At 33.4% G+C, this 27,934-nt stretch overlaps 1 protein-coding gene and 1 pseudogene across 1 annotated transcript in view; one reads left to right on the top strand and one right to left on the bottom strand.

Annotated features, from left to right (window-relative positions):
• Stk31 (serine/threonine kinase 31) overlaps positions 1 to 27,934 on the top strand; it is an 81,994-nt gene that overhangs the window by 23,183 nt on the left and 30,877 nt on the right. The window contains exons 7-15 of the mRNA XM_005319117.3: positions 4,809 to 5,167; positions 6,372 to 6,546; positions 8,478 to 8,593; positions 11,216 to 11,375; positions 14,824 to 14,946; positions 22,836 to 23,015; positions 23,525 to 23,641; positions 25,118 to 25,237; positions 26,613 to 26,744. Of these exons, the coding sequence (XP_005319174.2) occupies positions 4,809 to 5,167; positions 6,372 to 6,546; positions 8,478 to 8,593; positions 11,216 to 11,375; positions 14,824 to 14,946; positions 22,836 to 23,015; positions 23,525 to 23,641; positions 25,118 to 25,237; positions 26,613 to 26,744 (1,482 nt within the window). The remainder of the gene's footprint in view (positions 1 to 4,808; positions 5,168 to 6,371; positions 6,547 to 8,477; positions 8,594 to 11,215; positions 11,376 to 14,823; positions 14,947 to 22,835; positions 23,016 to 23,524; positions 23,642 to 25,117; positions 25,238 to 26,612; positions 26,745 to 27,934) is intronic.
• LOC101974897 (mitochondrial import inner membrane translocase subunit Tim9 pseudogene) lies at positions 18,645 to 18,909 on the bottom strand (annotated as a pseudogene).

Genomic DNA, 27,934 nt, shown 5'->3' with positions numbered 1-27,934 from the left:
CCTCTCACGGGTGCTGCTCACCACAATACTGGGTACACACCAGGTCTGCTGCTCCCGGGAGCCCTGTTGTCATGAATGACTGGGCACACTCTTCCAGTTTGCCATTCCCTCAGACCCTAAGTTTGTAGAGCTTGGGGCTGAGAATCCTCAGCGAATTTTACTGCCCCTCCGGTAGCCACACCCTCGGTAGCTGGTGCAAGAGACCTCAGCTGTCTGCACTGGTGGGAGCGGTAGTCCCGCGCCGGCGGGTCCCGCGCCACCTCTAATTCCCTCGGTCTGGCTACCGTGCTCACGGGAGAGCTGGGAGAGGCCCTTACAGGAGAGCTGAGATTGGCCCTTAAGGTTTCCCCGATGTGTGGAGAGGGAAGGCTAGCGAATTACACACCTGTAGCCGCAGGTTTCAATGAAGTTATCTCCTCCGCCGCAGTCTGATGACGTCAGTTGTCTGCCATGGTGGTATCTCTTGCAAATGGCGACAGATCGTTTCCCTTTGCCGGGTGACCAATGCAATGGGTGGGTCCTTACTGTCTCTCCCAAGCCCCGTTTCACACCTGTGGCCACTACCTATGAAGGCTCGGTTGGCATTTACCTCCGTAGGATCAGAAGGGCTGACCGGTTGTTTCAGCCGGATGGATTAGTGCTGAGTCACAGCTGTTTGTCTGAGGGAAGCAGGCGAACGGGAGCTTGAATTCAGCCGATCCAGGTTCAGTGTGTGTTCTGAGAGGCCCAGACTGCTCGTTCCAGATCCACGTCAGCTCAGCATTGCCTAGTGATCCTCAGCAAACAGAATTAGGCTGTTTACGACTCCCTATGCCTGCACAGCTGAAGAGGTCAGAGACTTGATCTCTCCGCGCCCGCCGCCATGTTGGAATCCTTCAATATTTGTATTCTTAATGGCTGCAGTTCTAACTGGAATGAGATATCTCAGTGTGATTTTTTTAAAAATATTTTTTTTTAGTTGTTGATAGACCTTTATTTTATTTATTTATATATGGTGCTGAGAATTGAACCCAGTGCCTCACATATGTCAGGCAAGTGTACTACTGCTGAGCCATAGCTCCAGCCCTCAGTGTAGTTTTGATTTGTATTTCCCTAATTGCTAAAGTTGTTGAACATATTATTTTTGTTTATTTGTTAGCTATATATATTTCTTCTTTTGAGAAGTATCTGTTTAGTTTATTTGCATATTTATTGATAGGGTTATTGATTTTTGGTGGTTAGTTTTTTGAGTTCTTTATATTCTCTGGATAATAATCTTCTGTCAGCAGAGTAACAAGTGAAGATTTTCTGTATGTTATGTCTTCACACTCTTGTTTCCTTTGTTGTGTAGAAACTTTTCAGTTTGATACCATCCTGTTCATGAATTCGTGGTATTATTTCTTGAGCTGTAGGAGTCCTGTTGAAGAAGTGTTGCTTATAACTATATGATAAACTGCTGCCCTATATTTTCTCTAGCAGTTGGAAAATTTCTAATCTAATTCTTTGATCAATTTCAAATAACTTTTATGTAGGGTGAGAGATTGGGATCTAGTTTCATTCATCCACATAGGGATGGATATCAGTTTTCCTAGCATCAGTTTGCAGAGTTGCTGGGGTTACAGTCATTAGTCATATTGCCCTACTCCATTTTATATTCTTGAATGTGTGCTGAAATGGATTCAGAAGTCTCAGTTTATATATGGCCAATTCTGCTGCTCTGGATCTGAAGAGAGGAAGTATATCATAGTGGAAGAGTGTGGTATACAGGAAGCATCTCAGAACATGGAACCAGGAAGCAGAGAATCCCCCCCCCCAAATTCTTGATAGATTAAGAATTCTACATATTCTAGCCATAATTTTCAAACACTTCCTAGGGGTAGAAATTTTATTTGAATATTATTTTGTTACTGGGAATTGAACCTAGGGGCATTTTCCACTGAGTTATATCCCTAACCCTTTTTATTTATGTATGGTGAGACAAGTTCTTCTTGCTAAGTTGCTTAGGGCCTTGCTAAATTCTGAGATTGGTCTCATACTTGGAATCCTCCTGCCTCAGCCTTCTGAGTTGCTAGGATTATAGGCATGCCCCACTCTAACTCGCATATACTTGAATTTTAGATAAGCTTTTGGCAATAATGGTTGGAAAACAAAGGTTTTTGTAGGTAAGATGTTAATAGAAAACTATCCAATTGATCAAAATCTTAAGATGATGTATTTTAGTGAATTACATTTTGAGTTGTCTTTGCTTGCTTCATCTCATTTGATTGGCAATGCTTTCTGAACCATATTTGTTATTTACAGTGGTATTCTTGGTGAATTCAGGCCTCTTGATATAATTTGTATATTTCTAAATTTCATGCTTTGAGACATTTATAACCATGATTTTGTTAACCTTAATACTTTTTCATTTTGGCTTGTGGGCTAAAACTTTTTTTTTTTTTATAAGGATGGTTGGTGATCCTTAAATACAAAAACAGTTTGAATCTCCTCTATTCCCTCATAGAAATTCTTCTAGACCCAGGGTTTTTTTTAACATGGTGTTAAATTATATCTCAGTGAAATATTTTTATTTGTGATGCTACATATTTCATGCATTTACAAACATTATTCTGATAAAGGGGTCCAAACAATTTTAGTAAGACTGATAAAAGAGCCCATGGCACAAGAAAAGTTAAGAATCCCTTTTATAGGTCTCACTTTCTACCCTCTATATTGCTGTTTAGTTAAAATAAGTAGAAAATATTTAATCCTTACCAGTGTTACTAAGTTTTTTGGATTTTGAAGTTTTTCTTTTTAAAATCTGGCTAGTTTAGTTTCAATTTTTTTAGTTTGATCTCTGCATTTTTATTTTTCTGAGTATTATTGATATGATTTCTTATTTAGTTTGCTCTATTTCCATAAATTATATTGTTTTTGATATTTATCTAGTGGGAATATAGCTAAAAATAAAGCTCTTTCTTGTAAGATATGGATCATCAGATTTAATTATATCCCTAAGGAACCAGTAACCTTACGCAGTACCCACCAATTTTGTTGCTCCTTCCCTTTCCTTCTCTTTTGGCCTTCCTGTTCTCCCTCCCTTTGCCCATTCTCCGTTCTCTATGTTAAATTTGTTTTACAGATTCTGAAAAAAATTGTTCATTGCATTTATAGTGTAGGGTAAAAATCAGGAAAGGAGCTTAGAGAAATTTTAGAAATTAAAAGTAATTAGATCATATAAAAGTAATTTTTAAAAAAATTACAATTTTATTGAAGAGTAGGAAAATTCTTATTTAGGTTGTTTCCATATCTTTCATTCTCAAATATGTTTTAGATATATTTGTAGTGGAGTAATAGTTAATAATTAATAGCAAGTATCTCACTTTTTTTTAAAACAAATTTTTATTATAGTTGTAGGTGGACACAATACCTTTATTTTTTTGTGGTGCTGAGGTTGGAACCATTGCCTCATATATGCTACACAAGTGTTCTCCCACCAAACCACAACCCCAGCCCCAGCACCTCACTTTTCATGTACCTTCTCGTACTGCTGTGGCCTCCTTAAAATTTTTTTAAGAAAGTATGAGTATAGAAATTTCTAGCATTGCACATTCCATAATTTTACTTCGTTGATTTTTAAAAGAATTTGCTGATGTTTTTGTGCTTTGAGTTTCTGGTTTTTTAACTCCTGTTACTTTAAAACCACAGTACCTGACTCTGGCTTTAAAACTGTTTTGTTGAAATACCTGACTCCTTCTTTAAAACTGTTAAATTTTGTTGAAATTGGATATCTTTTTTAAATACCAGAAATTCATTTTAGGACACCATTATTATTTATTTATTAGAGCTTTATAGTTATACATAGTAGTTGGGTTCATCCTGACAAACTCATACATGTATGGAATTTGATTTTAATTTATGCTCTTTCCCTTTCCTTCTCTTTTGTCCTTCCTGTCCTCCCTCCCTTTGCCCATTCTCCGTTCTCTATGCTACTAGATTTCCTTTTGTTAATTTATATTTAATTGGTTTTTTCTACCTATGCATAAAGGTGAAGTTCCCTGTTGTATATTTATATATGCACATAATTTGATTTTTAAAGAATTCATTTTACATTGTCTTCCCTTACCCATTCTTCCACTGTGCCTTTTGAGCTCCTTCTTTTACATTACTTATCTTCCCTTTATCATTATGTTATCCTGTCCTTTTCTCCTCTTTTATTTTACTCTAGCTTCTGCCTATGAGAGAAAGCACTCATTTAGTTTCTGAGTTTGACTTATTTCACTTAATGTGATATTCTCCATTTCCATACATTTTCTGGCAAATGCCATAATTTCATTAATTTTTGTGGCTGAGTAGAACTCCATTAATGTGTGTGTGTCACCATTTCTTAATCAATTCATCTGTTGACAGGTATCTGGGTTGATTCCATAATTTAGCTCTTGTAAATCATGCTGCTGTAAACATCAACATGGTTGTATCACTGTAGTATGCAGATTTTAGATCTTCTGGGAAGATATAAGGATACCATTATATTTATATGGGGGCCAGAGTTGTTATTCTGTTGGGTTCAAAAATTATTCTACATATTTAATTAGTATACATTTCAAAATTTATAAACATGGCTGCTTATACAGGTATTAGCTTTATTTATGGGTTTTTAGCAACTATGTTACTGGAATACATTCATACACATGCGGAAATATATTTGCATGTAGCCAACAACAAGATAAGATACTTTACATAGAGATTCTAGAATGAAGAAACATACCTTAAAAAAAAAAAAGGGTAGAAAGAAAAGTGAAGAGAAATGTGATGTAGCTGGTTTATGTCTTCTTTCTTGTCTTTCTTAGGGCAGAACCTTTTTGGGGAGCTTGATTTTTGAAAAGGAAATAAAAATGAGAATTAAAGCAACCTATCAAGATGGAACAGTTATTGCTCAGGCTGAGTATGGCAGTGTTGATATAGGGGAAGAGGTGGCTAAGAAAGGATTTGCAGAAAAATGCAAACTCTCTTCCAGCCCTAATGCCTGTGAGGAAAAAAAATCGGATCCTAGTCAACTTGCTCTGAGGAATCTCAAGAACCCCATTCCCTTGTGGGGGCACAGATCAAATCAGTCAACCTTCAGTAGGCCAAAGGGACGTTTAAATGGAAGGCTGACTCTTGATCTGAAGAATGAAAATGATGCGGGAAATCCTGTGACATTTCCAAAGTAAGAGTGTGGTGGGGTTTTTAGTTTTAACTAAGTTCAAATTTATGGTAGTGGCCCTTGTAGAAGTTAATGCTCATGCTTTTGGAATCCTTCACTATGTCAGTGATTTTTGAGGAGCAGTTTTGGTAATTTATATTTTTCTCAAATACCTGCTCTCTTCTTTAACAGAATGTTTTCATTCAGAGGGATTTGAAAGAAAAATAATTCCTGGATTTTTGAAAATTCACGTACCAATTTTCATGCCAACTCTTTTGAATGCTTTTATCAAAAATAAAAATCTACCCCTAAGTGGGAATTATTGATGCAAAGCCAAGTTTCAAATAATAGTTGGAGTTGTATCTAGGGGTATAGCTCTACTCTAGTAGAGCCTGAACTAGCATTGCATGAGGCCCTGGGCTCATTCTCCAGTGTATATGTTGTGGGAGAAGAGTGGGGCTCGGATGGTGGGTGGTGGGGAAAGAAAGAAGAGAAAGAAAGAAAAGATTTGGTGTTTTTTTCCTAAAGCTATAATAATATTTGAATGAGTTTCTTTGTTCTTCCTATGAAAACTTATTATGATGGAATTTGATTATTCCAAAAGGAATTCAATTTTTAAAAAGTATTTTAAATTAATAAAACAGTAATTGTACATATTTATGGGGTTCACTGTGATATTTCATTATATCACAATGCACAATGTTAATAAGCAGATGAAGGGAATTGGCGTATATCTGCCAACTTAAACATATATTTAGGATTTCCTTTTTTAGGTAATTTTGAATCATCAACTTGAAGCAAAAAACTAAGATTTGATATTTATATATTTCAAATATCTGCATTGTGAGCCAAACCTTAATGGCAGGTTTTGGGTGATATAGCTATTTGATGGGATCTTACAAGTGTTTTAGGAACTGAATTATCAAATAGGGCGGGGACACAATTGTGAGAAAGATTTGTGAGAAATGTGATTTACTTTGTTTTTTCAGTTGATTGTGCTAATGAGGAATCTGGAATATAGGATAGTTGGAGGTACTGTTTTTGAATCATGACTCAGTTGTAAAATCTAATTTGCATTACATTAAAAATTTTAAATGTTGAATGAGATAAGGATTTTAGTTTCCAAAGCTAACTCTACAATTATAAAAATCCAAGGTAATTTTGATTTGTGAACATTGTCAGCCTTATACGGTATATCTTTAAAAATGAATGTATTTGTTTTTAATAGGGAAAGTTTGGCTGTTGGTGACTTTAATTTAGGGTCTAATGTCAGCCTGGCAAAAATTAAGCAGGACCAGAAACTGATTGAAGAGAATGAAAAACTAAAGACAGAGAAGGAGGCTCTTCTGGAAAGTTATAAGGCATTAGAATTGAAAGTAGAACAGATTTCCCAGGAGCTGCAGGTATGTTTAATAGCTTAAATTGTAAAGAATGTTCAACCAAGAAATGTGTACATTGATTTGCTCTTACAGAAGGGAACTCTTTTTTCCACTCCCCAATTTATTTTCTCCTTTCCTTATATCTGTTTATAGATGAAAAATTTTTCTTACATTTTAAATTAATAATGTGTGGATTTCATTGGATGTTTGAAATTGAATTTCTCATTTATATTTTATGTTATTTTTTGGGGGGGGGAGTTGCCAGGGATTGATCTCAGGGGCACTTAACTGTTGAGCTGCATCCCCAGACCTTTTTATTTTTATTTTTTAAAACATTTTCAGTTGTACATGGACACAATACACTTATATATTAATTTTTTTTAAATGTGGTAGTGAGGATTGAACCCAGTGCCTCACATGTGGTAGGCAAGTGCTTTACGATTGTGCTACAATTTCAGCCCCCTAGACCTTTTTTAAAAAAAATTATTTTGAGATGAAATCTCACTCATTTTTCAAGGGTCTAGCCAAGTTGTTGAGGCTGCGTTTGAACTTGCAATCCTCCTGCTTCAGCCTCCTCAGTTGTTGGAATTATAGATGTGTGCCACCACACCCTTTTATGTTCTTTAAAGAACTTTTAGCTAGCTGGGAGCGTACTTGTAATCCCAGCGTCTCAGGAGGCTGTGGCAGGAGGATCACCAGTTGAAAGCCAGCCTTAGCAAAAGCAAGGTGCTAAGGAACTCAGTGAGAGTCCTTCAATAAAATGCAAAATAGGGCTTGGGATGTGGCTCAGTGGGTGAGTGTCCCTGAGTTCAATTCGTGGTAACCCCCCAAAAAACTAAAAAACACTTAGCTATGGAAAATTTAAACATTCCAGAAGGAGAAAGTTTAAATAATTAATCCTCATGTTCTCAATATCAGTTTTTATGATCATGGGTGGTCTAGTCTTAGTTAAATCTGTCCTTTGTGTATTATTTTAAAACAAATCTCATTTGTAGAATTTCATATTGTTTAGTATGCATACAATGCTAATAGGAAAGGACTTCAAAAAGAATGGGTGGGGCAGGGCTTGTGGCTTAGCAGTAGAGTGCCTTCCTGGCATGTGTGGGGCGCTGGGTTCCATACTCAGCACCACATAAAAATAAATTAAGATAAAGGTCCATCAACATCTAGTGTCCAACTACAACTAATAATAATAATAATAATAAAAAAAGGACTTGGTGCTGGTGTAGCTCATTGAGTGCATGCTTAGAAGTTTAACTCTGGGTTTAACTTCCAGCCCCAAACAAAACCCCCCAAACAAAAACAACCAGATCATACCATAATACTATTCATACTGAAACCAAGTAGTACTTGCTTAATATAATTTAAAATTCAGACAATGTTCTGATTTTTTTATCTTGCTCCATGAAAGTCCTTTTACAGATTCATTTCTTCCAGTCTGAATTCCCTCTAGTTAGGCCTATATATTGCATTTTGGTTGGTGTATCTCTTGAATTACTTAATCTGCACTTCTGATTTCTTTATATATTTCCTTTTTATGGTAGTTAGGCTTCAAGTTAGGCTCAGTTTCAGGTTCATTCTCCCTCGAAATCTCCCAAGAATAGCTGTGTGAGGCTGGGATTGTGGCTCAGTAGCAGAGCGCTTGCCTCACAGTGTGAGGCACTGGGTTCAATCCTGAGCACCACATAAAAATAAATAAAATAAAGGTATTGTGTCCCTCTATACTAAAAAAAAAATATTAAAAAAAAGAGTAACTGTGGTTTTCAAATGTTAATGTGTTGTTCTAGGATCAGTGGTCCAATTCTCTGACACCAGCTGGGTGCTCAGCAATTCAACTCATTTTGACACAAACATTATTTAACTTTAAATTACACCTGAAAAAAATCATTTAAATAATGGCAGAAATACAGTTTCCTATTTGAGTTTCACTAGCATGTGTGTGTTCTTTGTTTCAGCAAGAGAAAGCAGCTACCCTGGATTTGACTAAACATTTAGAAAGTACTCTAAAGACTCGTGTAGGTACCAGAATGAAAAATCTAGCAGCTAAGGTGGAAAAATTGAAAGAAATTAGGTATGTAAAAGCATATTTTTTGAGAAGGAAGGATAATTTAAAATAATTACCAATTAAATGGGATTTTAAAAATGCCTACTATTTTGGTTTGAAATTTAATGTTTGTATTTTTATGACTTTAAAGAGAAACTAAAAATAGTTATTCCTGAGAGTAATTTTTAGTCTTTGTTGTTAGTTTTCTATTGTCACTACTTGAAACTTTAGTGTCCCAAGGCCACCTCTGAGAGTGAAATTAAAAAAACAAAAGACAGGTGTCACAAACCTTTAATCCCAGTAGTTTGGGAGGCTGAGGCAGGAGAATTGTAAATTCAAAGCCAGCCTTAGCAAGACCCTGTCTCAAAAAGTAAGAAAAAAGGGCTGGGAATGTGGCTCAATGGTTAAGCACCCTTGGTTCAATTCCCAGCATTAAAAAGAAGACAGAAAACTAACCAACCCAGCAAAATCCTCAAACACAACTTCTAAGAGGTAGTTTGATGGAAAACTACCATGTCATTGTTTTGCTTGGGTTATTTTTATTTATTTATTTATTTTTGAGAATACTGAAACTAAAGGCTTCAGGAATCTAAATTACTTCACTGTGCTCTAATTAAAAAAATATATTATTTACAAAGTGATCTTCATAGAGTTGGAAGAAATGAGTTCACAAATCTTATGTTGAGTTTATTCAGTATTTCTTAAAAGTCTGCATTAAAATTATGTAGGTTTTTGGCACTGCTTCATGATGCCAGCAATTGGCAGCATCCTAGAGTGTCTCCTTTAGATTTCTTTTTATGTTCCAGGTATAGTTTTTATGCTTTGTTAATCCCAATTGCCTCCTTTCTGCTACAAAAGCAGTGTTTTAATAGTTTTTTTGGTTCATTTGATTCGTGGCTTTTTTTTCCTTAAGTAGAAACAAGTTGTTGTTTTTTAATTAGTATTCTGGGAGGAAATAAAATGTATAATAAATATAGATTAATAAAAATAGATTTATGGGGGCTTATTTAGCATATTCAAGGCCCTGGGTTCCATCTTTAATACCACATAAAAATAAATAAAACAAAGTTACTGTGTCTAACTACAACTAAAAAGTAAATATTAAAAAAAATAGAATTATGTAAGTATTTTAGTCAGCTTTTTTGCTGCTGTGACAAAAAGCCTTGACAAGAACAGTTTTAGAGAAGGAAAAGTTTATTTGGGGCTCATAATTTCAGAGGTCTCAGTTCACAGATGGCTGACTTTGTTCCCCTTGTTCTGAGGTTAGGCAGAAGTTCATGGTGGAAAAGTGAGGTGGAGGAAAGCAACTGGGAGCATGGTACCAGGAAGCAGAGAGAGCAAACTCCACTCTCCAAGGATGAAATCTGTATCCCAAAGACACCCCTGACTCCATAACCCATCTCCTCTAGCCACACCCTACTTGCCTGTAATTATCATCCAGTTAATCCCTATTATGGAGGATTAATACACTCGTTAGGTTAAGTGAAAGTTCATTTCACTCTGAACTTTCATGCATTGTCTCACACAGGAGCTTTTGGGGGACTCCCTCATATCTAAACCATAACAGTAGGTATTTTATCTTAACAAGAGTGTTGCATTATTGTTCGTTAAGGTTGTTAAATTGTCAGTTTGAATAAAATAGTTCTTGACACAGACTCTTTTCATCCTGTACACTGTACTTAAAACCAGTAATTCACTTTCTTCTGCACTTTGATACCCTGAGATGTTTCCCTGAATAAATATTTTGTTAGTTTTCTCCCCTTCAATGAAATTTTCTTTTTTTTTTTCAGTATAAATCTGTCAGTTGGCATGTGGTGTGTCTTTTAAAAGTTTGAGCAACTTGGTCCCTTTAGAGCCTAATGAATTTTTGATACACTACCAAAAACCAAGTGGCCATTCTGACAAAGCTTAAGACAAGATTTTGGGCCAAAATGACAATATGCTTAAATCTATGTTTGAGGGAACAGTGTCCTATTAGAATGGTGGCAGTCTGCTTGGAAGCTAGGGAAAAAAAAGTGAATGGATCTTGTTAGTTTTTCTAATTAGCCTGCCTCTCTTTTCTTTTTTTGGAGATTGTATTTTTTTTTTGAGGTTGTATTTTTTAACTCTTCAAATGCTAGTCTGTTTGTAAGGGTACCAGGACTATCCTAGTTTTGCTAAACAAGATTGTGTCTAAAATTTTCAGAGAAGTTCTTACAAATATGATTATAGTTCAGAAATTCAAAGTTCATTTGACATTTGTGAATATACCACCAGTGAAACTTCACATCATGTACAATCACAAGAATGGATCCTAACTAGAATCAGTTATACTCTGTGTATGTGTAATATATCAAAATACCCTCTATTGTCATGTATATCTAAAAATAACAAATAAAAAAAATTTTAAAAAAGACATTTGATATTGTTTAAATCTTCAGATGTTTGAAGGTATCTTTTTATATCATGTTTTTTAAAAATTTATTTTCCTCCAATTTTAAAAATCAAGTTTTTATTAAAGTTATATGTTATTTTATATAGTGTTTTAAAATGTATCTCTTTATAGCCAGTAATGGTAATAGTAACTTTTAGACCAGTAATATGTAAGTTTTTCATATGCTAATTTTCTGACTTCTTGATCTGATCTTTTTTGCTGTTTTAAAAAAATAGGCGTGTCAACATCAGTGTTCGTTTTGGAAATGACCTTTCAGATGCTATACAAGTGTTGGATGAAGGGTGCATTACTACTCTAGCTTCTTTGAATGAATTAGAGAAAATTTGGGCAGAATACAGTCTGGCTCAGGAGAAGATCCAAAGTTGTTATAATGTGGTGGGTTGAGAATTTTTCTCTTTTATATTTTTTAATCAGTTGAACATGAAGGCATACTATCTTTTGAGAAAGCAGAGATGGACGGCGGCTATTGCAATATTTGCATAAACTAAATGCTTTATTCACATTTTAAATACATACTTTATTTATATAATCAAATGGTTAATGTGAAAATGCTACAAAAGTATTGCCTTATAAGAAAGATAATTGGTGATTGTAGATAAATGGTTAATAGAAGATTAACTCTTCTCTGTTCTCTTGGAAATCTGATAAAATAGTTCACCTGTATTACTGGACAAAATTATCTATAGTAACTGTAAGTCCTGATTGTATCTGGACTAGGAACGATTATCAACTACAAATTCTTTTTGTTTTTTATCCTTTGATACTGGAGATTGGACTAAGGAATGCTTTACTACTGAGCTACATTGCCAGTCTTTAAATTTTCATTTTGAGAAACAATCTTGCTAAATTGTTTTCTTCTTATTACATATATACAGCACAGTTTTTCATATCTCTGGTTGTATATAAAGTATGTTGACACCAATTCGTGTCTTCATACATGTACTTTGGGTGATGATATCCATCACATTCCACCATCCTTGCTAACCCCCTGCCCCATCCCTTTCCCTCCCACCCTTCCACCCTATCTAGAGTTGGTCTATACTTCCCAAGCTCCCCCTCCCTACCCCACTGTGAGTCAGCCTCCTTATATCAGAGAAAACATTTGGCATTTGATTTTTTGAGATTGGCTAACTTCACTTAGCATTATCTTCTCCAACGCCATAGTCTCCTTAAATTGTTTAGGATTTCACTAAGTTGCTGAAGTTTTGCCTTGAACTTGTGATCCTCCTGCCTTAGCCACCTCTGAGGCTGGGATTATAGGAGTATGCCAGTAGCCAGCCTCAACTACAGATTGTTGATGGGGATTATTGCATTTGGGTGTGTCTTTCAAGGGACTCTGGGAAGCTCAACTTGTGGAGTTATTATAATAATTATGAACTTTTGAGGGACTCATAGGAGCCTTGTGAACTAGGATAACTTTCATACATGCTCCTGTGGATCTTGTCTTCTAGTATAAGTAGTGTTTTAGATTCTTCCATGTTATTAAATACTATCTAAGCCATCTAGTGTTGAGAGGTAGTTTGTGAGTGGGGAAGGTATGAAGACTGAAATATTTCATGTAAATTAAAATTTTTTTTGTAGTTGTAGATGGGCAGAATGCCTTTATTTTGTTTATTTTTATGTGGTGCTGAGGATTGAACTCACTGCCTCACACATGCTAGGCAAACACTCCACCACTGAGCTACAGCCCCAGCCCTCATGTGCATTTTTTTATTAGCTTAAGTACAAGTCTGTTTATTTCCTATTTCACTTTTCTTTAGTTTATTGTATTGAATGAAAATGAACACCTTTTTTTCTTGTAAAGATATTTCCCATAACTATTAAAGCTGTCTGTAACACCTATGAGCTTTTTATTGTCATTGGACTTGTTCCATCTTAAGTATTGGTTGTTTCTGCCTCTGGTTATACTCTGAACATCTTACTCATTATTTATACCTAGGTTGACCAATTGGCAACCCAATTGGCTTTAAATAAAAAGTGTGAACAGGATAACTAGGCCTTTGGAAATGCCAGGAATGTTTAGTTTGGAGAAAGGATTGGATTTGGGTAATGGGTCATTTATTACTATGGAAATAAAAATATCAAAATCAGTAATTTTTGAATCTCTGTAAAATATAGGCAATGTTGTAGGTAATTATAAACCTCCATATCTTAATTTTTAAAAATATTATATTTATGCATTATAAAATATATATAATGATGGGATTTGTTGTTACGTATTTGTACATGCATACAATATAACAATATAATTTGGCCATCATTATTCCCCAGTATTTTCCCTTTCACACTAACTTTTCTTTTTTTAAATATTTATTTTCTAGTTGTAGGTGGCCACAATATCTGTATTTTATTTTTATGTGGTGCTGAGGATTGAACCGTGCCTCATGCATGCTAGATGAGCACCTCATATTGATTTTTAAAATGGTCATTTTTGTTACTATTACATAAATGAGGAAACAGTTTCACCAGAGTTAAGGAAATTGGTCAAGATTGTGTAGTTCTAAATGTTGATACGGAATTTTGAACCCGGGCTTGTGTGACTGAAAAGTTATTCTCTTTCCATTTAAACCACAAGGTCAGTTTTTAAATACGTCTTAATGAATTTCATATAGTAAGATGAAAAAGACCTGCTTTTATGGTCTTATTTTGTTTTTGTGGTTTGGGCATGGGAAAATAATTCAGGACAGAGAGGAAAGAAGATTAATTTGACTTTTAGACACAATGTTCTAGTAGTGCAAATGTGTCCTTTTTTTTTTTAAAGCAGTTAATTATTCTTACTACTTTTGATGTTTCAGGACTTAAGGTTCATTTTGTAAACTGAAGAGTAGATTACTGAATAAATATGTAATAAAAATTGCACTCAAAGTTAACCATCTTGTATTTAATTTGGTCTTACAACTGTTACTTTTAGTTATGTATGTACTGCCTAATTCCTTGTTTGCTATTTTATTTTTTGATGAAGTTTTACTTGAAGTTGTTTTCTTTTTGTTTATAAAATAGTCTGAGCTTATGTAAGAAAAAAATATTTAGAAATTCAAGCTTTTAAGTATATGTTCCAGATATTATTATAGATAATGGCTATATATAGCCATTATCTGTAATTTGGAGATATATATACATACATATATATATGTATATTTATATTTAGGACATAATTTTTCTCTTTCTTTTTTGGTGTTAGATGGATGTACTAATAGTTTCAATATAAAATGGTAAGTACTACAATAGAGATAATGCATAGGGTTCTTGGTTATCTTTTTAAAAAATTTTTTTAGTTGTAGTTGGACACAATGCCTTTATTTTTATTTGTTTTTATTTTTATATGGTGCTGAGGATCTCAAACCCAGAGTCTCACACTTGCTAGGTGAGCACTCTACTGCTGAGCCACAACCTCAGGCCCCTCTTGGTTATGTTTTATGTACATAATTTACAAACAACCTCTTGGGCAAATTGGAGGCTTTGTTCCGGTGAAGTTTAACTAAATCTTGAAAGATGACTAGATGAAAGAATTGAGGATGGTTTGGGAGTAAAAGAAAGGTAGTGTGTAATTAATAGGAATTTGTATAATTTTATTAACAACTTTCATTGCAGACATAATAAAAAATAAAGATTCTCAGGGCAAGATTGTTGAATTTAAATGTTTTTATTAAGGGAAGAGATGTTCTTTGTCTCTTTGGTGATAAGGAGAAAAGTATTTGTCTTAAATGCTACTATGCTTGGTGAAAGTAATGTTAAATTTTAGAAATCACTTTTTTTTTCATGTAGGTAAATGCGTGAAAAACACCCGATATATTAATGGTGGTTTTTCTTTTCCTTCCTCCAGAATGAAGGGAATGTTTTGATTGCCAAAAGAAATGAAGTACAACAGAAGCTATATATGGCAGTAGAAGTTTTTATTCTGGAAGTGGATGAATTACCGCTTAATAAACGCTTAAAAACATTGAAGGTTGGAATTAAAAATATATTAAATATATTAAATTATAAATTTACTCAGTGAGAGAGGTGAAATTAGTATTTACCTTGAGATTTTAGAAAGTACTGACAGCTGCACAGCTTTTTTTTTTTTTTTTTTTTTGCTGAATTCCAGTTTAAGTCGTTGTGTGTACCCCCCCACACCCTCCTCCTGCCTCCCGGTACTAGAGATTGAACCCAGGCCTGCTTACAGCTGATGAGACGGCCCTTACAGGAATGAAAAATGCCAACAACAGAATGAAAATATTGTGGTGTGAAAAAATTGTTGCTAGGATGTGCTTGATGATTGCCATTGTAACTGTGGTGAGATGAAATCTCAGCACAGTTTTGATTTTCATTTCCTTAATTAAAAAATTTTTTTTTAGTTGTTGAGGACCTTAATTTTTATTTATTTATTTATATGCAGTGCTGAGAATCCAACCCAGTGCCTCACACATGCGAGGCAAGCCTTCTACACTGAGCTATAACCTCAGCCCTGCATTTCCTTGATTGCTAAAGATGTTGAACATTTTTTCCTTATATTTTGAGCATTTGTATTTTTCCAGGGAAGTGTCTGTTTAGTTCATTTGCTAACTTATTGATTGGGTGGTTATTTTTATTTTTTGGTGTTCAGTTTTTTGAGTTCTTTGTATATAATCCCCTGTTAAAGAGTAACTGGCAAAGATTTTCTCCCATTCTGTAGGCTCTATACTTTGCTTCCTTTGATGTGCGGAAACAATTCAATTTGATGCCATCCCATTTATTTATTCTTGGTACTATTTCCTGAGCTTTGAGGAAGTCATTGCCTATATGTTGGTGTGGTGACCCTGTATTTTCTTCTGATAGTTGCAAGGTTTCTGTTGTAATTTTTTAGATTTTGATCCACTTTTGAGTTTACTTTTATGCAGGGTAAGAGAGAAGAATCCAGTTTCATTCTTCTGTATGTAGAGCTGGGAATGTGGCTCAGTGGTAGAGTGCTTGCGTATAGCATGTTCAAGATTCTGAATTTAATCCCTAGTATTGCCAACAAAACAAAGCAGAAAACACACATCATTCTTCTATATAAGTTTTCCCAGCACTGTTTGTTACAAAGTTTACATTTCCTCTATCATGTTTTTGGCATCTTTGTCAAAAATCAGATGGCTATATTTGTGTGGCTTTGTCTCCGTCTTGGTATGTGTTCTTATGCCAATGTCAACCTATTTTTTGTATCCTAGCTCTGTAGTATATATAATTTGAAGTTGCAATGCCTCCAGCATTGTTCTTTTTGCTCAGATTTCCTTTGACTATTCTGGGTCTTTTATTTTTCCTTATGAATTTTAGATCTTTTTTTCCCCTAGTTTACCATAAAAGAATGTCATTGGTATTTTGGTGGAGATTGCACTGAACCTGTAGATTGCTTTTGGTAATATGGCCATATTAATGATATTAATTCTGTCCATTCACAAACATGGAAGGTCTTTCCATGTTCTAGTGTCTTCTATTTCTTTTTCAATGTTCTGTAATGTTCATTGTAGAGGTCTTCACCTCTTTGGCTAAATTTATTCTTAAATATTTTATTTTTTAAGGTAATCATGAATGAAATTATTCTCATGTTTTTTTAAAGGGGATTTGTTATTGGTGTATGGAAAAGCCATTGATTTTTGTATGTTGATCTTCTATTCCTGCTACTTTGCTGAATTTGTATATCAGCTCAAAAAGTCTTCTAGTGGAGTTTTTTTTTTAAATTTAAGTATAGAATCATCATCTGCTAACAGCCATACATTGACTCCTTCCTTTCCTTTTTGTATCTTATTCTCCTGTGTAATTTCTGTGGCTAAAATTTCAAGTACTATATTGAATGGAAGTGATGAGTGTGGACGTTTTTGTCTGGTTTCTATTTGAGAGTAAATGCTTTCAATTTTTCCCCATTCAATATGATGGTGGCTTTCGTTTTGTCATATATAACCTATATGATGTTGAGGTAAATTCCTTATGTCCCTAGTTTCTCTAGTAGTTTTAACATGAATGGACACTTTTGCTTTCTAATGGTTCAATGTATGCAATTTTTTTCATGCAAAAATTACTTAAAAGTAACCTTTAGGGTATGTGTATATGATGTATATGAAACACAAATGAATTTGGTGTTTTGACTTGGAAAACACATCCCTAAGATACTTCATTAAGTATTTGGAGATAGTCTAAAACCTGAAACACTTCAAGCATTTTGGAGAAGAGATGCTTAACCTGAATTAAAAGACTTTTTGCCTGCCTTGTCTTTTTATTTACCTACATCACCAGAATATTCTTTAAATTTGGGTTCATTTTGTTTATATTTTTCAAGTACTTAAGAAGCATATTTCTATAATGAAAGTCAAAAAAATTAAAGTTCATGATTTCTAACTTCCAGTGCATTTATTAATCCTTTTGTGGCCTAAAATACTTGGTTGGTTTTTCGTGATTGTTCCTTATGAGTTAAAAAAGTATATTCTAGGTTTTCTTGGGGTGCAGTTCTAGATATATACAGTCATTTTTCACTTAATAAAGGGGATACATTCTCAGAAATGCATTGTTAGGCAGTTCCATTGTTGTGCAAACATCACAGAGTATACTTACATAAACCTGATAATATAGCCTATTAATGAATACCTATAAGTGGTACCTAAGTGGTAGAGCTTATTTCTTTTAGGCTACAAATAAATACATTTTTTCTGTACTGAATACTATAGGCGTTTGTAAGGCGGTGCTAAGTATTTGTGAGTGTGAACATTGAAAAGGTACAGGAAAAATATGGTATAAAAGATTAAAATGGTACACCCTTATAAGGCATTTACCATGGGCTTGCAGGATTGTAAGTTGCCCTGGGTGAGTTGCTAAGTGAGTGGCGAGTGAGTGTGAAGCCTTGGGACATTATTTTACATTACTGTAGACTTTATGAACACTATGCTTAGGTGACACTAATAAAAATAATTTTTTAGTTTAATAAGAAATTAACCTTAGCTTACTTTATTTTTCAAATGTTTGACTCATGTAGTAATAGTTTAAAATACAAATACATTGTATGGCTGTAAAAAATATTTTTCTCTGTACCCTCAATCTATAAACTTTTTCTGTTATTCAAATTTTTATTTGAACTTTTTTTCTTTTTTGTTAAAAACAGACACAAACACAGTAGCTTAGGCCTTTGCGGGGGCTTAGTAATCAATATTTCTGTCTTCTGCCTCCACATGTTGTCTTACTGGAATGTCTTTCAGACACTCAGAACTGTCCTTTCCTATGATGATAATGCTTTCTTCTGGAGTACCTCCTGAAGGTACCTTCCCGAGACTGTTTAAGAGTTAATTTTTTTAGTGATATTTCCATTTATTTCACTTTTAGAATAAAAATTTTTCTATCTCATACATGATTGAACACATATTTTGCTTTAAAATTAATAGTCACAATGGAAGAAACAGTGGTTTATTTTTCTAACCAAGTGTGACCAAGCTGCCGAATCTTAAGGCCTCAACAAATGTATCTTAGTATTTTCTCTGAACAACAAGATCTTTTATTTTAATTATTCTTGGTGAACAGTGATGATGTTTCTTCATTGGTTTTCACTGCCAAAGAGTCATGACAGGTGGTTTAACAGGGGATCCCGTCATATAAATCCTCATTTCCAGTGCAACAGCTGTTGCAATCTTTCATTGAAAGTTCATCCATCAGGATTTCTCTCTATCGTGGTTGACCAAGGAGTCAAGCTTTGGCTGCCAGGGCTTCATTCTGCTGAATATGATATTCTTGAAATCTCATGAATATTCTTTGTGTCATTTTTAAATATTTCTGTAAGCAATGTTCTGAACAGGTGATCTCTTCAGGTTTTACTTGTTGTAAAGTCTTTTACACAGTCCAAAAAGCAGGTTTCTGTAAGTTTATTGTATGTTCCAAGGAATTCCCTAAACTGTTTTATCTGATCAGATTCTGGCATTTGTGCAGCCATATTCTCTTGGTATGTTTATTAATCACCAGTCAGGTCAGGAGTGCTTCAGTCGAAGATGAGTCCCTTGAATTTTATCCAATATCTTAATCTTGTAGGGAGATGTGCTGCCTTTAAAATAAAAATCAAGAGTTAACTTTTTTTTTAATAAGTAGAAGTAGTATACTCTTAAAATAACAAAAAAGGTTCCTTAGACTATTAAATACATTAACTAGTAACAATCTTTCATTATAATTTTCAAATATGTACTATACATAATTTTTATGTGTTATATACTTTTATACAACTGTCAGTACAATAGGTTTGTTTACACCAGTATCACCACTAACATGTCAGTAATGCATCATGATAACTATGGCATCACTAGGTGATATAAATTTTTCAGTTCAATTGCGGTCATATAGAACCACTGTTGTTTATGTGATTTTACTGACTGAAATATTAAATAATGCATAACTGTATATCATCTTAAGCTTTAATCCTTATCCTTACTTACTTTTTGTATTTTGAACACCTGAAGGAACTAGAGGGATACACACACACACACAAACACACTGGACATTAATATAGTCACAATTATATTTTAAACTTTTCTTTTTAACCACTATGTAATCTTATTTTTTCACTTATCACATTTTGGTATAAAATCTTATTTCCTTTTAAAATTCTCATCCCACTTTTATTTTTGGTTAATAATTACTTTGTATATTTTTTCTTTTTTTCTTTGTATCCAGTTTTTGAACTACCTCTTAGCTAATGCACTCATGATCAATTCTTAAAAGACTTCAACTTAGAAATTTATCTTTTGATTTGTAACTTAGTTGACTTACATATCTAATTACTGTTTGTTTAGAACTTATTTCCATGATGTTATTTTTGTATCTGTATCATGATTTCTTTTTTCCTTTTTGTCTCACTTCTATCCCTAATACTTAAGATCTCCCCTGTCTTTGGTGTCCCCCTTTCTGTCTCATTCCCTAAAGCAACCTGCAAAACAACCAATATTGTTGATTAGGATTATAGTCACAAATTATGAATACTGTGTTTGATAGTTCAATCAAATAAAATTTGAAGTTACTTTCTCATTTCTTAGGTGTTATTTGGTGTCTTTGGACTTTTTCAAGATATTAGGATATTTTCCTTGTGCTTTCAGAGACATTTTTGTGTAGTTGGCTTTATGAGGTATTAAATGTTTAAAGATATCATGTTTCTGTCTCTCATATAAATAATTATTTAACTGGCTATAAAATTATTAGATCCAAAGGCCATTTTTCTCTATGGAACTATCAGAGTTTTGTAATTTATCAGTTCTTTGACTTTTTGTCCCTCTGAAAGCTTTAAAATTTTCTCTTGACTGTTACTAAATTACACTATAACATGTTTAAGTTTTGATATAATTCAGGTCAGTTCAGTTTTGAATTCTTATCTTTCTTTAATCTAGGAAATCTTTGATATATATTTAAGAAACTGCTGCAGCTGTTTTTTTTTCTTTACCCCACCTCGTGAATTTTTCTTTCATCCCAGATCTTCTGTTACATGGATATTTAAACTTCTTTTATCCTCTGCATATTGTAACTGTTAATGCAGTTTTTTCTTTTTATCCCTTTTAGGGGCTTTTTGGAGGTATCCTTGATTTAACCATCTGTCTCACCAGTAGGTTCTCTAACTGTATGTCTTCTGTCATTTTTCTAGTCCATTGTGTTTTTTATTTTAAATTGGTTCAATTCATACCCATTATCTTTCGTTGGTTATTATTTATAAGTACCAGGTTGTATTTTAAATACTCTTTCTTTTGTTATTTGTTATGCTTATTTTGAGTTCTTATTATCTGGGAATCTGTTACTGATTTTTCTTCTTTTATAAGGTGGCTTATTTTGTTATACTTCTTTCCAAGAACTTGTGTATTTCACACATTTCATCTTCCCTTTTACCTGTCTTTAAGATTACATATTTCCTTGAGACTACAACTGCCTTAGCTCTGTATGTTGTGTAGGTATGGGATAACATGGTAGAGAGGCAGAGTAAGAGTGACATCCTATACTATAATTTTTAAAGATTTCTGATGCCTTCAGGGAATAGAATGGGGTTGTTTTTTGTGGTGTAGAACTTCTGGTGTTGCAGTTAGGGTGTAGCTATTGCCTATCTGCTTCTCTTCTAGATGGTCTTAATCAGCATTCCTCCCAGTTCCTTTTTTTTCCCAATTCATTTAATTTTATTTTTTTCTTTTTAAATTGCTTTTATTTTTTAAATACACGACAGTGGAATGCATCACAATTCTTATTATACATATGAAAAATTGTGTTCTATATCTCTCCCAGTTCCTTTACTTCAGCCTCTGTTGAAGGCTGTATTTCTCCTAAATACATGGGAGCATTTATACATAAATGCTCCCATGTATTTAGGAGAAATGGGAAGGAAAAAGAATGCTCAGGGGCTGGCCAACCTTCCTCTCCTGGTTATCAGTTTTTGCCTCATCTGTGTCCTTATGTGGTATAACCCCATTGCCTCTTGCTGGTGCTGCTGTTTTTCTGCCCAAGGAAAGAGAGAGAGTAGGGTACATGAAGGAAGTTCTGTTTTCCCACAAGTTATTTTTTGCTGTGGTATATAGATCTTCTTACATTTGCAAGAACTATTCATTTAGTGGTAAGCACCATCCATTGTCTTTTGAGGATTTCTCAAAGAGTTTTGTGATAAGTTTTTTTTGGAAACTATTAAGCTTTTCTCTTGTCTCTGTACCATTTCTAGGGTTTGATTCCTTGAGAGAGCCAGCAGAATGTGTTGGCTTGTTGAGACTATCTTGTCTCTTCCAATCCTTACTTTTTTCTTTACTTTTTATTTGTTTTTATTGTTACATTTTAATTATAAATAATTGATTCATTATGCCATATTTGTACATGCACATGACATAATTTGATAAATCACATCTCCCAGCATTTTACCTTTCCTTTCCCTTCCTTTTCTCCTTCCCTCATCTGCTTGCTCTGTTTCCCTCCTATTATTATTTTAATTAGTACATTATAAATATATATGTATGTAAGTGGTATCACTGGGGTATGTTCATATATGTACATAGCATAATTTAGTGGATTTTGTTTCCCATTGCTTCCCTAGGCCTTCCTGTCCTTATTCCCTCTTGATCCCCTTCTCGTTTGTTTCTTTTCTATTTTGGTGAAATCCCTTTTTTTAAAAAAATTCCTTTCCCCCAGTCTTTTAAAAATGCTTTCAGGTACATACATATGCTTAATGTTTTTACTTAATTGGAATTATTTGTATATTTTGGTGTATATATAATATATTTTTGTCCAGCAATATACTGGGAACACCATGTCAGGACAAACATTTGTTACTCTTATTTAAAGTCAGGAAATAGAGGCTAATTTCTAGTTTGTTAAAAACCTAAGAATATCCACTTGAATCAAATGTGTGAAATATGATATGTCAAGAGCTTTGTAATGTTTTGAACAACCAATAAAAAACCCCCTAAGAACATAAAACTTGCTGTTTGAATGAATTGACTTAATATAACTTTTACTTCAAAAATGGTCCAAAAATCACCTTTTAGATAGTTCTGTGTTTTCATCTGATAAGTCTCAAGTTTTATTTATAAACTTCTTAAGAATGGGGATTCAAATACTGTTTTTTCATCTCCTATGTTCAATACAGTGCTTGAATCCTAACTTGAAGTTAATAAGTTTTAATATATTTTTTTTTTCTGGTTCTTGGGATTAAACTCAGGGATGCTTTACCATTGAGCTAAATTTCTGGGCCTGTCCATATGTATTTTTTTGAGACAAGGTCTTGCTAAGTTACAGAGGCTGGCCTTGAACTTGTGATCCTGCTGTCCCCACCTCCTGAGACAATAGAATTACAGGTGTGCACTTCTATGCCTGAAAATAATCTTTAATAATCAGAAGTATTTCTCTTTGTAGGATTTATCAACCTCTTTAGAAGCAGTGTATGGACAGGCCAAAGAAGGAACAAATTCTGAAGAAATACTTAAAAAATTTTATGAGTGGAAGTGTGATAAAAGACAGGAATTCACCAACGTGAGGAGTGAAACTGAGGCTTCTCTGCAACATCTTGGAGCATGGTTCCAGAGCACTCTAAAGGTAAAGAAAACTCTTATTCAGTGCCATTTGTGGCATAAAACGAGGGGGGGGGATCCATATACATTAATCATATCCTTTGTTTAAAAGCTAATATTGTCTACTCATCTCTGTCAGGTTTAAATTTGCTACCTGAGGATCAAGGTTCTTTATCAGCTTTTAGTCAGACTGCTCCTTTCATTATTGTCAAAAAAACAAAGCAAAACAAAATAAAACCCAACAACAACAACAACAAAAAACAACAAACATTATTTAGGTTTTGCTTTTGCTCTTACATTGTCCTCTCACCTTTCTTAAACACTAATTTTCTTTAGGTATGCTATATGCATGTAACTTGTCTTTTCTGGTACATGTGTTTTATGAGGGTAAGTCTTTTCTTTTTTCCTCTGTAATCTTATTTCCCCTATATCACTTAGGGCATTCCTAATGCTTTTTTTCAGGTATAAAGGTAAATGAACCCTAACTGAATTAATTAATTGCGTTTATTTATTTTTTATTTTTTTGCAAATGAGGCTTTTGATCTGTCTTTGGAAGAATCACTGATTTCTGAAGACACACTTGGTAATATTGATGAAATCCTAGAGAAGACTGAGTCATGTGTCTGTAAAGAGCTGGAAATATCTCTGATTGTGAGTATTGATATTCTTTATTATTGCTTTCTTTGAAGCAGTGTTTTCTTTTGTTAGTTAGAAAGTATTAACTATTAATTACTTTTTTTTTTACTTTTTAAAATTACTTTTAATTACTTTTTTTTTAAAGAGAGGTGAGAGAGAGAGAATTTTTAATATTTATTTTTTAGTTTTTGGCGGACACAACATCTTTGTTTGTATGTGGTGCTGAAGATCGAACCCGGGCCGCACACATGCCAGGCGAGCACACTACCGCTTGAGCCACATCCCCAGCCCAGAAAATATTAACTATTAAGATAGTTATTTTTTGCTAACTAGGAAGTATTAAGACTGATATGATCTTTCCTCTTATAGTCCTGTTTGAAAGAGTAACACTTGAAGTTGTAATTTGTATATAGTGCAAAATCTTATTCTTCTGTAGGGTGGTATTTTCACTTTAATAGAACATTTCACACTTTGAAAGCTAATATTTAATTCAAGGAAATATCTCTTCATCTGAGTGGATCAGCTTTCTATGTCATTTGATTCTTGTGTTTATTGTATATAGTGACTTCAACTAAAAACAACTAAAAATTTTGGAGAGCTTTGGAAGTAGACACAGATTAATTAGTATTCCCTTTTTTATTGTGTATAATATGTATTCCTGTATCAAATTTTATTTATTTTTATGTGATGCTGAGGATTGAACCCAGTGCCTCACACATGCTAGACAAGTGCTCTACCACTGAGCCACAACCACAATCCATGATATTTCCTTTTTTTAATCAAGAATTTTAGTAAATTACTAAAATAATTAATAATGAGAATGACTTTTTTTCTCTTTTTCTTCGTTAGCTTGGCTAAGGGTTTATCAATTTTATTTGTTTTCAAGCAAACTATTTTATTGATTTTTTAAAAAATTCTTTTGGTTTCAGTTTCATTGATTCAGGTTCTGATTTCAATTATTTCCCATCTTCTACTGCTTTTGATATTGATTCCAGAAGAGTATTTTGTAATCTTAACATTTCTCATTAGGATGCTCACTAGTTGTTCAAGTTGCTTTCCAAAGTCTTAGTGATTATACTTTTCATTTTACTTCTTTCTCTTTTACTCTATGAACAACTGAATTTTCCTTTTGTTAAATAGGTTTGGTTGGTGTTGTCAGGTATGATATAAGTGGATGTTAATAGATGATTTCTACAATGAGTGTTGAAGTTTTTTATATTGTTTCTTTATCTAGCAGGTTAGTATTCCTGATTTTCTTTAGCATTGTATTCCAGACAGCTCTGGGGATAATATATAGAGTAATAGGGGTGAAATTTTTCATTAAATGTCTTTAATATCAAGGTTCTATCTAGAAAAAAATTGTTCTTGAGAAGTAGTTTGAAATAAATATAGTAATTTAAAGGTGTAATTTTGAACTTTATTTATTATTATTGAAGATTTTAACTATTTTTGGCTATTCTCATGTGTGATTCCACATGTGATTTTATTTAGGAGCAAGGTGATGCAGATAAGGAGATCATTTTAAATACTTACAGTCAAGTACTACAGAAAATCCGTTCAGAGGAAAGGCTCATTGCCACAGTACAATCCAAGTACAGGAACAGTGCTGAGGTTGGATTTTGTTTTGTCTTAATGTTCTTCCAAATTGATGCTTTGGATTTTTTTTAACATTTAAATTTTTCTCTAGTGGTTTAATTCTCATTGGGTCAGTAAATTATTATTGCTGGGAAAACTATAGCTGTAGTTATAAGGTATATAATTGAATTCACTATAAAGTAGGAATGATGATTTTTATTGATATAAATATATGCATATGTATGGATTTATGCACATACATATGTATGTGTGTATTTTTTTAATAGCTGGGGATTGATCCCAGGGCTGCTGTACCACTGAGCTACATCTGTAGCCCTTTTTATTTTTATTTTGATATGTTCTTACTAAGTTTCCCAGGCTGGCCTCAAATTTGCTATCCTCCCGCCTAAGACTCTCAAGTAGCTGAGATTGCAGGTGTGCCTCTGTGTCTGACTAAATACATTTTTTTTATTAAGTCTAATATCTTTGATTTTCTTATGTACTTGAAAACATAATTATAATTCTTTTGTCCTTTGAGAAAGATTCATATTATTTCCTTTTTGAATGGAGAGAAAATATACACAGAATGCTTATTATTATGTTTCAGTAATATATTATGAGCATTTTCCCATATGATTAAGATTCTTTTGTGCTGTCATTTTGAGTAGATAAATCATCATTCCTATATAGAAGTATGATGTTATCTAACCTTTCATCATATATGTTGGACATTAAGGTAACTTTTTCTCCTGCCTTAAAAAAACACAAAAAACAAAACAACACACTTTTTTTTTTGGTTTGTTTTTTGTTTTGGTATCAGGGATTGAATCCACGGATGCTTAAGCACTGAGCCACATCCTCAGCCCTTTTTATTTTTTATTTTGAGATAGGGTCTCACTAAGTTGCTTAGAGCCTCACTAAGTTGCAGAGACTGACTTTGAACTTGCAGTCCTCCTAGAACTCAACCTCCTGAGTCACTGGGATTACAGGTGTGCTCTATCATGCCTGGCCCATAATTTTTATAATCTCTCAGATTCCTAAAATTTTAATTCCCACATTATAATGAATGAAAATTATTAAAACTTGGTACATATAGTCAAACCACTTTGGGAAAGATTATTTCAATTTACATCCTCACTAGATATCCCAGTTTGCATCCATATTAACAATATATGTCTTATTGTATGTCTTAGTTGAAGTATTGACTTTGTTACTTTTAGTGCTGAAACTGAGATTTCTTGAAGTGTGGATAATTAGGAAATTGGTAGAATTGTCTTGTTGAAAATTATAGAATTTTCAGAGTATTTCAGTTGTAGTCAGATCTTGGAGAAATAATAAATGGTCAGTAAGTAACTGTTCAGTTAATATTACTGTCTGTTATATTTGAAAATATGGTAATTCTTTCTCTTAGTTTAAAAAACAGATTATTGAATGTTTAAATAAGAGCCCCAGTGTGGATCACTTGCTGTCCATTAAGAAGACACTGAAAGGCTTAAAAGCTCGACTAAGATGGAAGTTGGTTGAAAAGAATAATTTGGAAGAAGTAAGGAAAAACAGTTGCTTCTAACTGAACTCTGTTTGTACCTCATTTTACTAGAGCTTTATTCATAAAAGTTGTACATAAATATACTTTTTAAAATAAGAGAGCTATTACATTTATGTTTTGTTTTATATACTTTAGATTTTTTTCTGAGTGTATAAATAATTGAGACTATATTAACAGTGTAAACATTCTCCCATTTAAGTAAATGTTTTTATTTCTTTTTTTTTTTTTTTTTTTGCCATGCTGGGGATTGAATCCCAGCATGTTGGACAAGTGCTCTATCACTCAACCATATCACATTTCTACCTCTTAAATGTTCTTTAAAAACATTTTACATGGCTTCCTTGGTGTTCAGTAACATGAACATTTTGCAGTAATTTTTAAGACTCTTTTGCTTTGAACTGTTAAGACTGTCTGTTGTAGTATAAAATCTACTTCATACAGGTAATAAATAGGGTACTTCCCCAAAGGTATATTTTTGAGATCATGGTATCTTTTGTTTACTCTTTTTTTTTTTAAATGACTGGACATAATACTTAATAATACTTCTTTGCTTGCTTTCTTTTTTGCTCCTGGGTATTGAACCCAGGGTGCTTTACCACTGGGCTACATCACCAGACCCACCCCCATGCTTTCCCCCCTTTTCAAAAAAAATTTAAAAAAATTTTATTCTTATTTGTTATATATGACAGCAGAATGCATTATAATTCATATTACACATATAGAGCACAATTTTTCATATCTCCATCCCCAGCCCTTTCAAATTATTTCTTTTGAGACAGAGTCATATAATATTTCTTGCAAGTATTTTAAGTTGTTTTCATATGAAAACAGATGGAGGGATTAGAGTATTCAATCTCAACTAACCTCTTTAGGCTTGAAACATTGTGAGTAAACTGGCAATTCTCTGTATTCTCTTGAGGATTTAATATTTTTACAGAAGGAATCTATTATGAATTAATCAAACTTGATCATCTCTTTTCATCTTCTGAACACTTAGTTGGGAGTGGAGTGGTAATTATTCTAGATCTAATTTCACAGTTTAAGAGTTTTCCAGCTTTATCCTATTCTGGACTGTGGGGAAGGTAGGCCCTTTCAGTCTAATTTTTCAACATTTGGAGAAAAATATATAATTTTTAAAGCACATATATCTTTTTAAACAATATTTTTTAGTTGTAGATGGACACACT

Source organism: Ictidomys tridecemlineatus, chromosome 2 (assembly GCF_052094955.1).
Source record: "Ictidomys tridecemlineatus isolate mIctTri1 chromosome 2, mIctTri1.hap1, whole genome shotgun sequence".
In the NCBI taxonomy this organism is placed as follows: Eukaryota; Metazoa; Chordata; class Mammalia; order Rodentia; family Sciuridae; genus Ictidomys; species Ictidomys tridecemlineatus.
The sequence above is the reverse complement of the archived record's forward strand: the minus strand, read 5'-3'. Positions and strand labels throughout refer to the sequence as shown.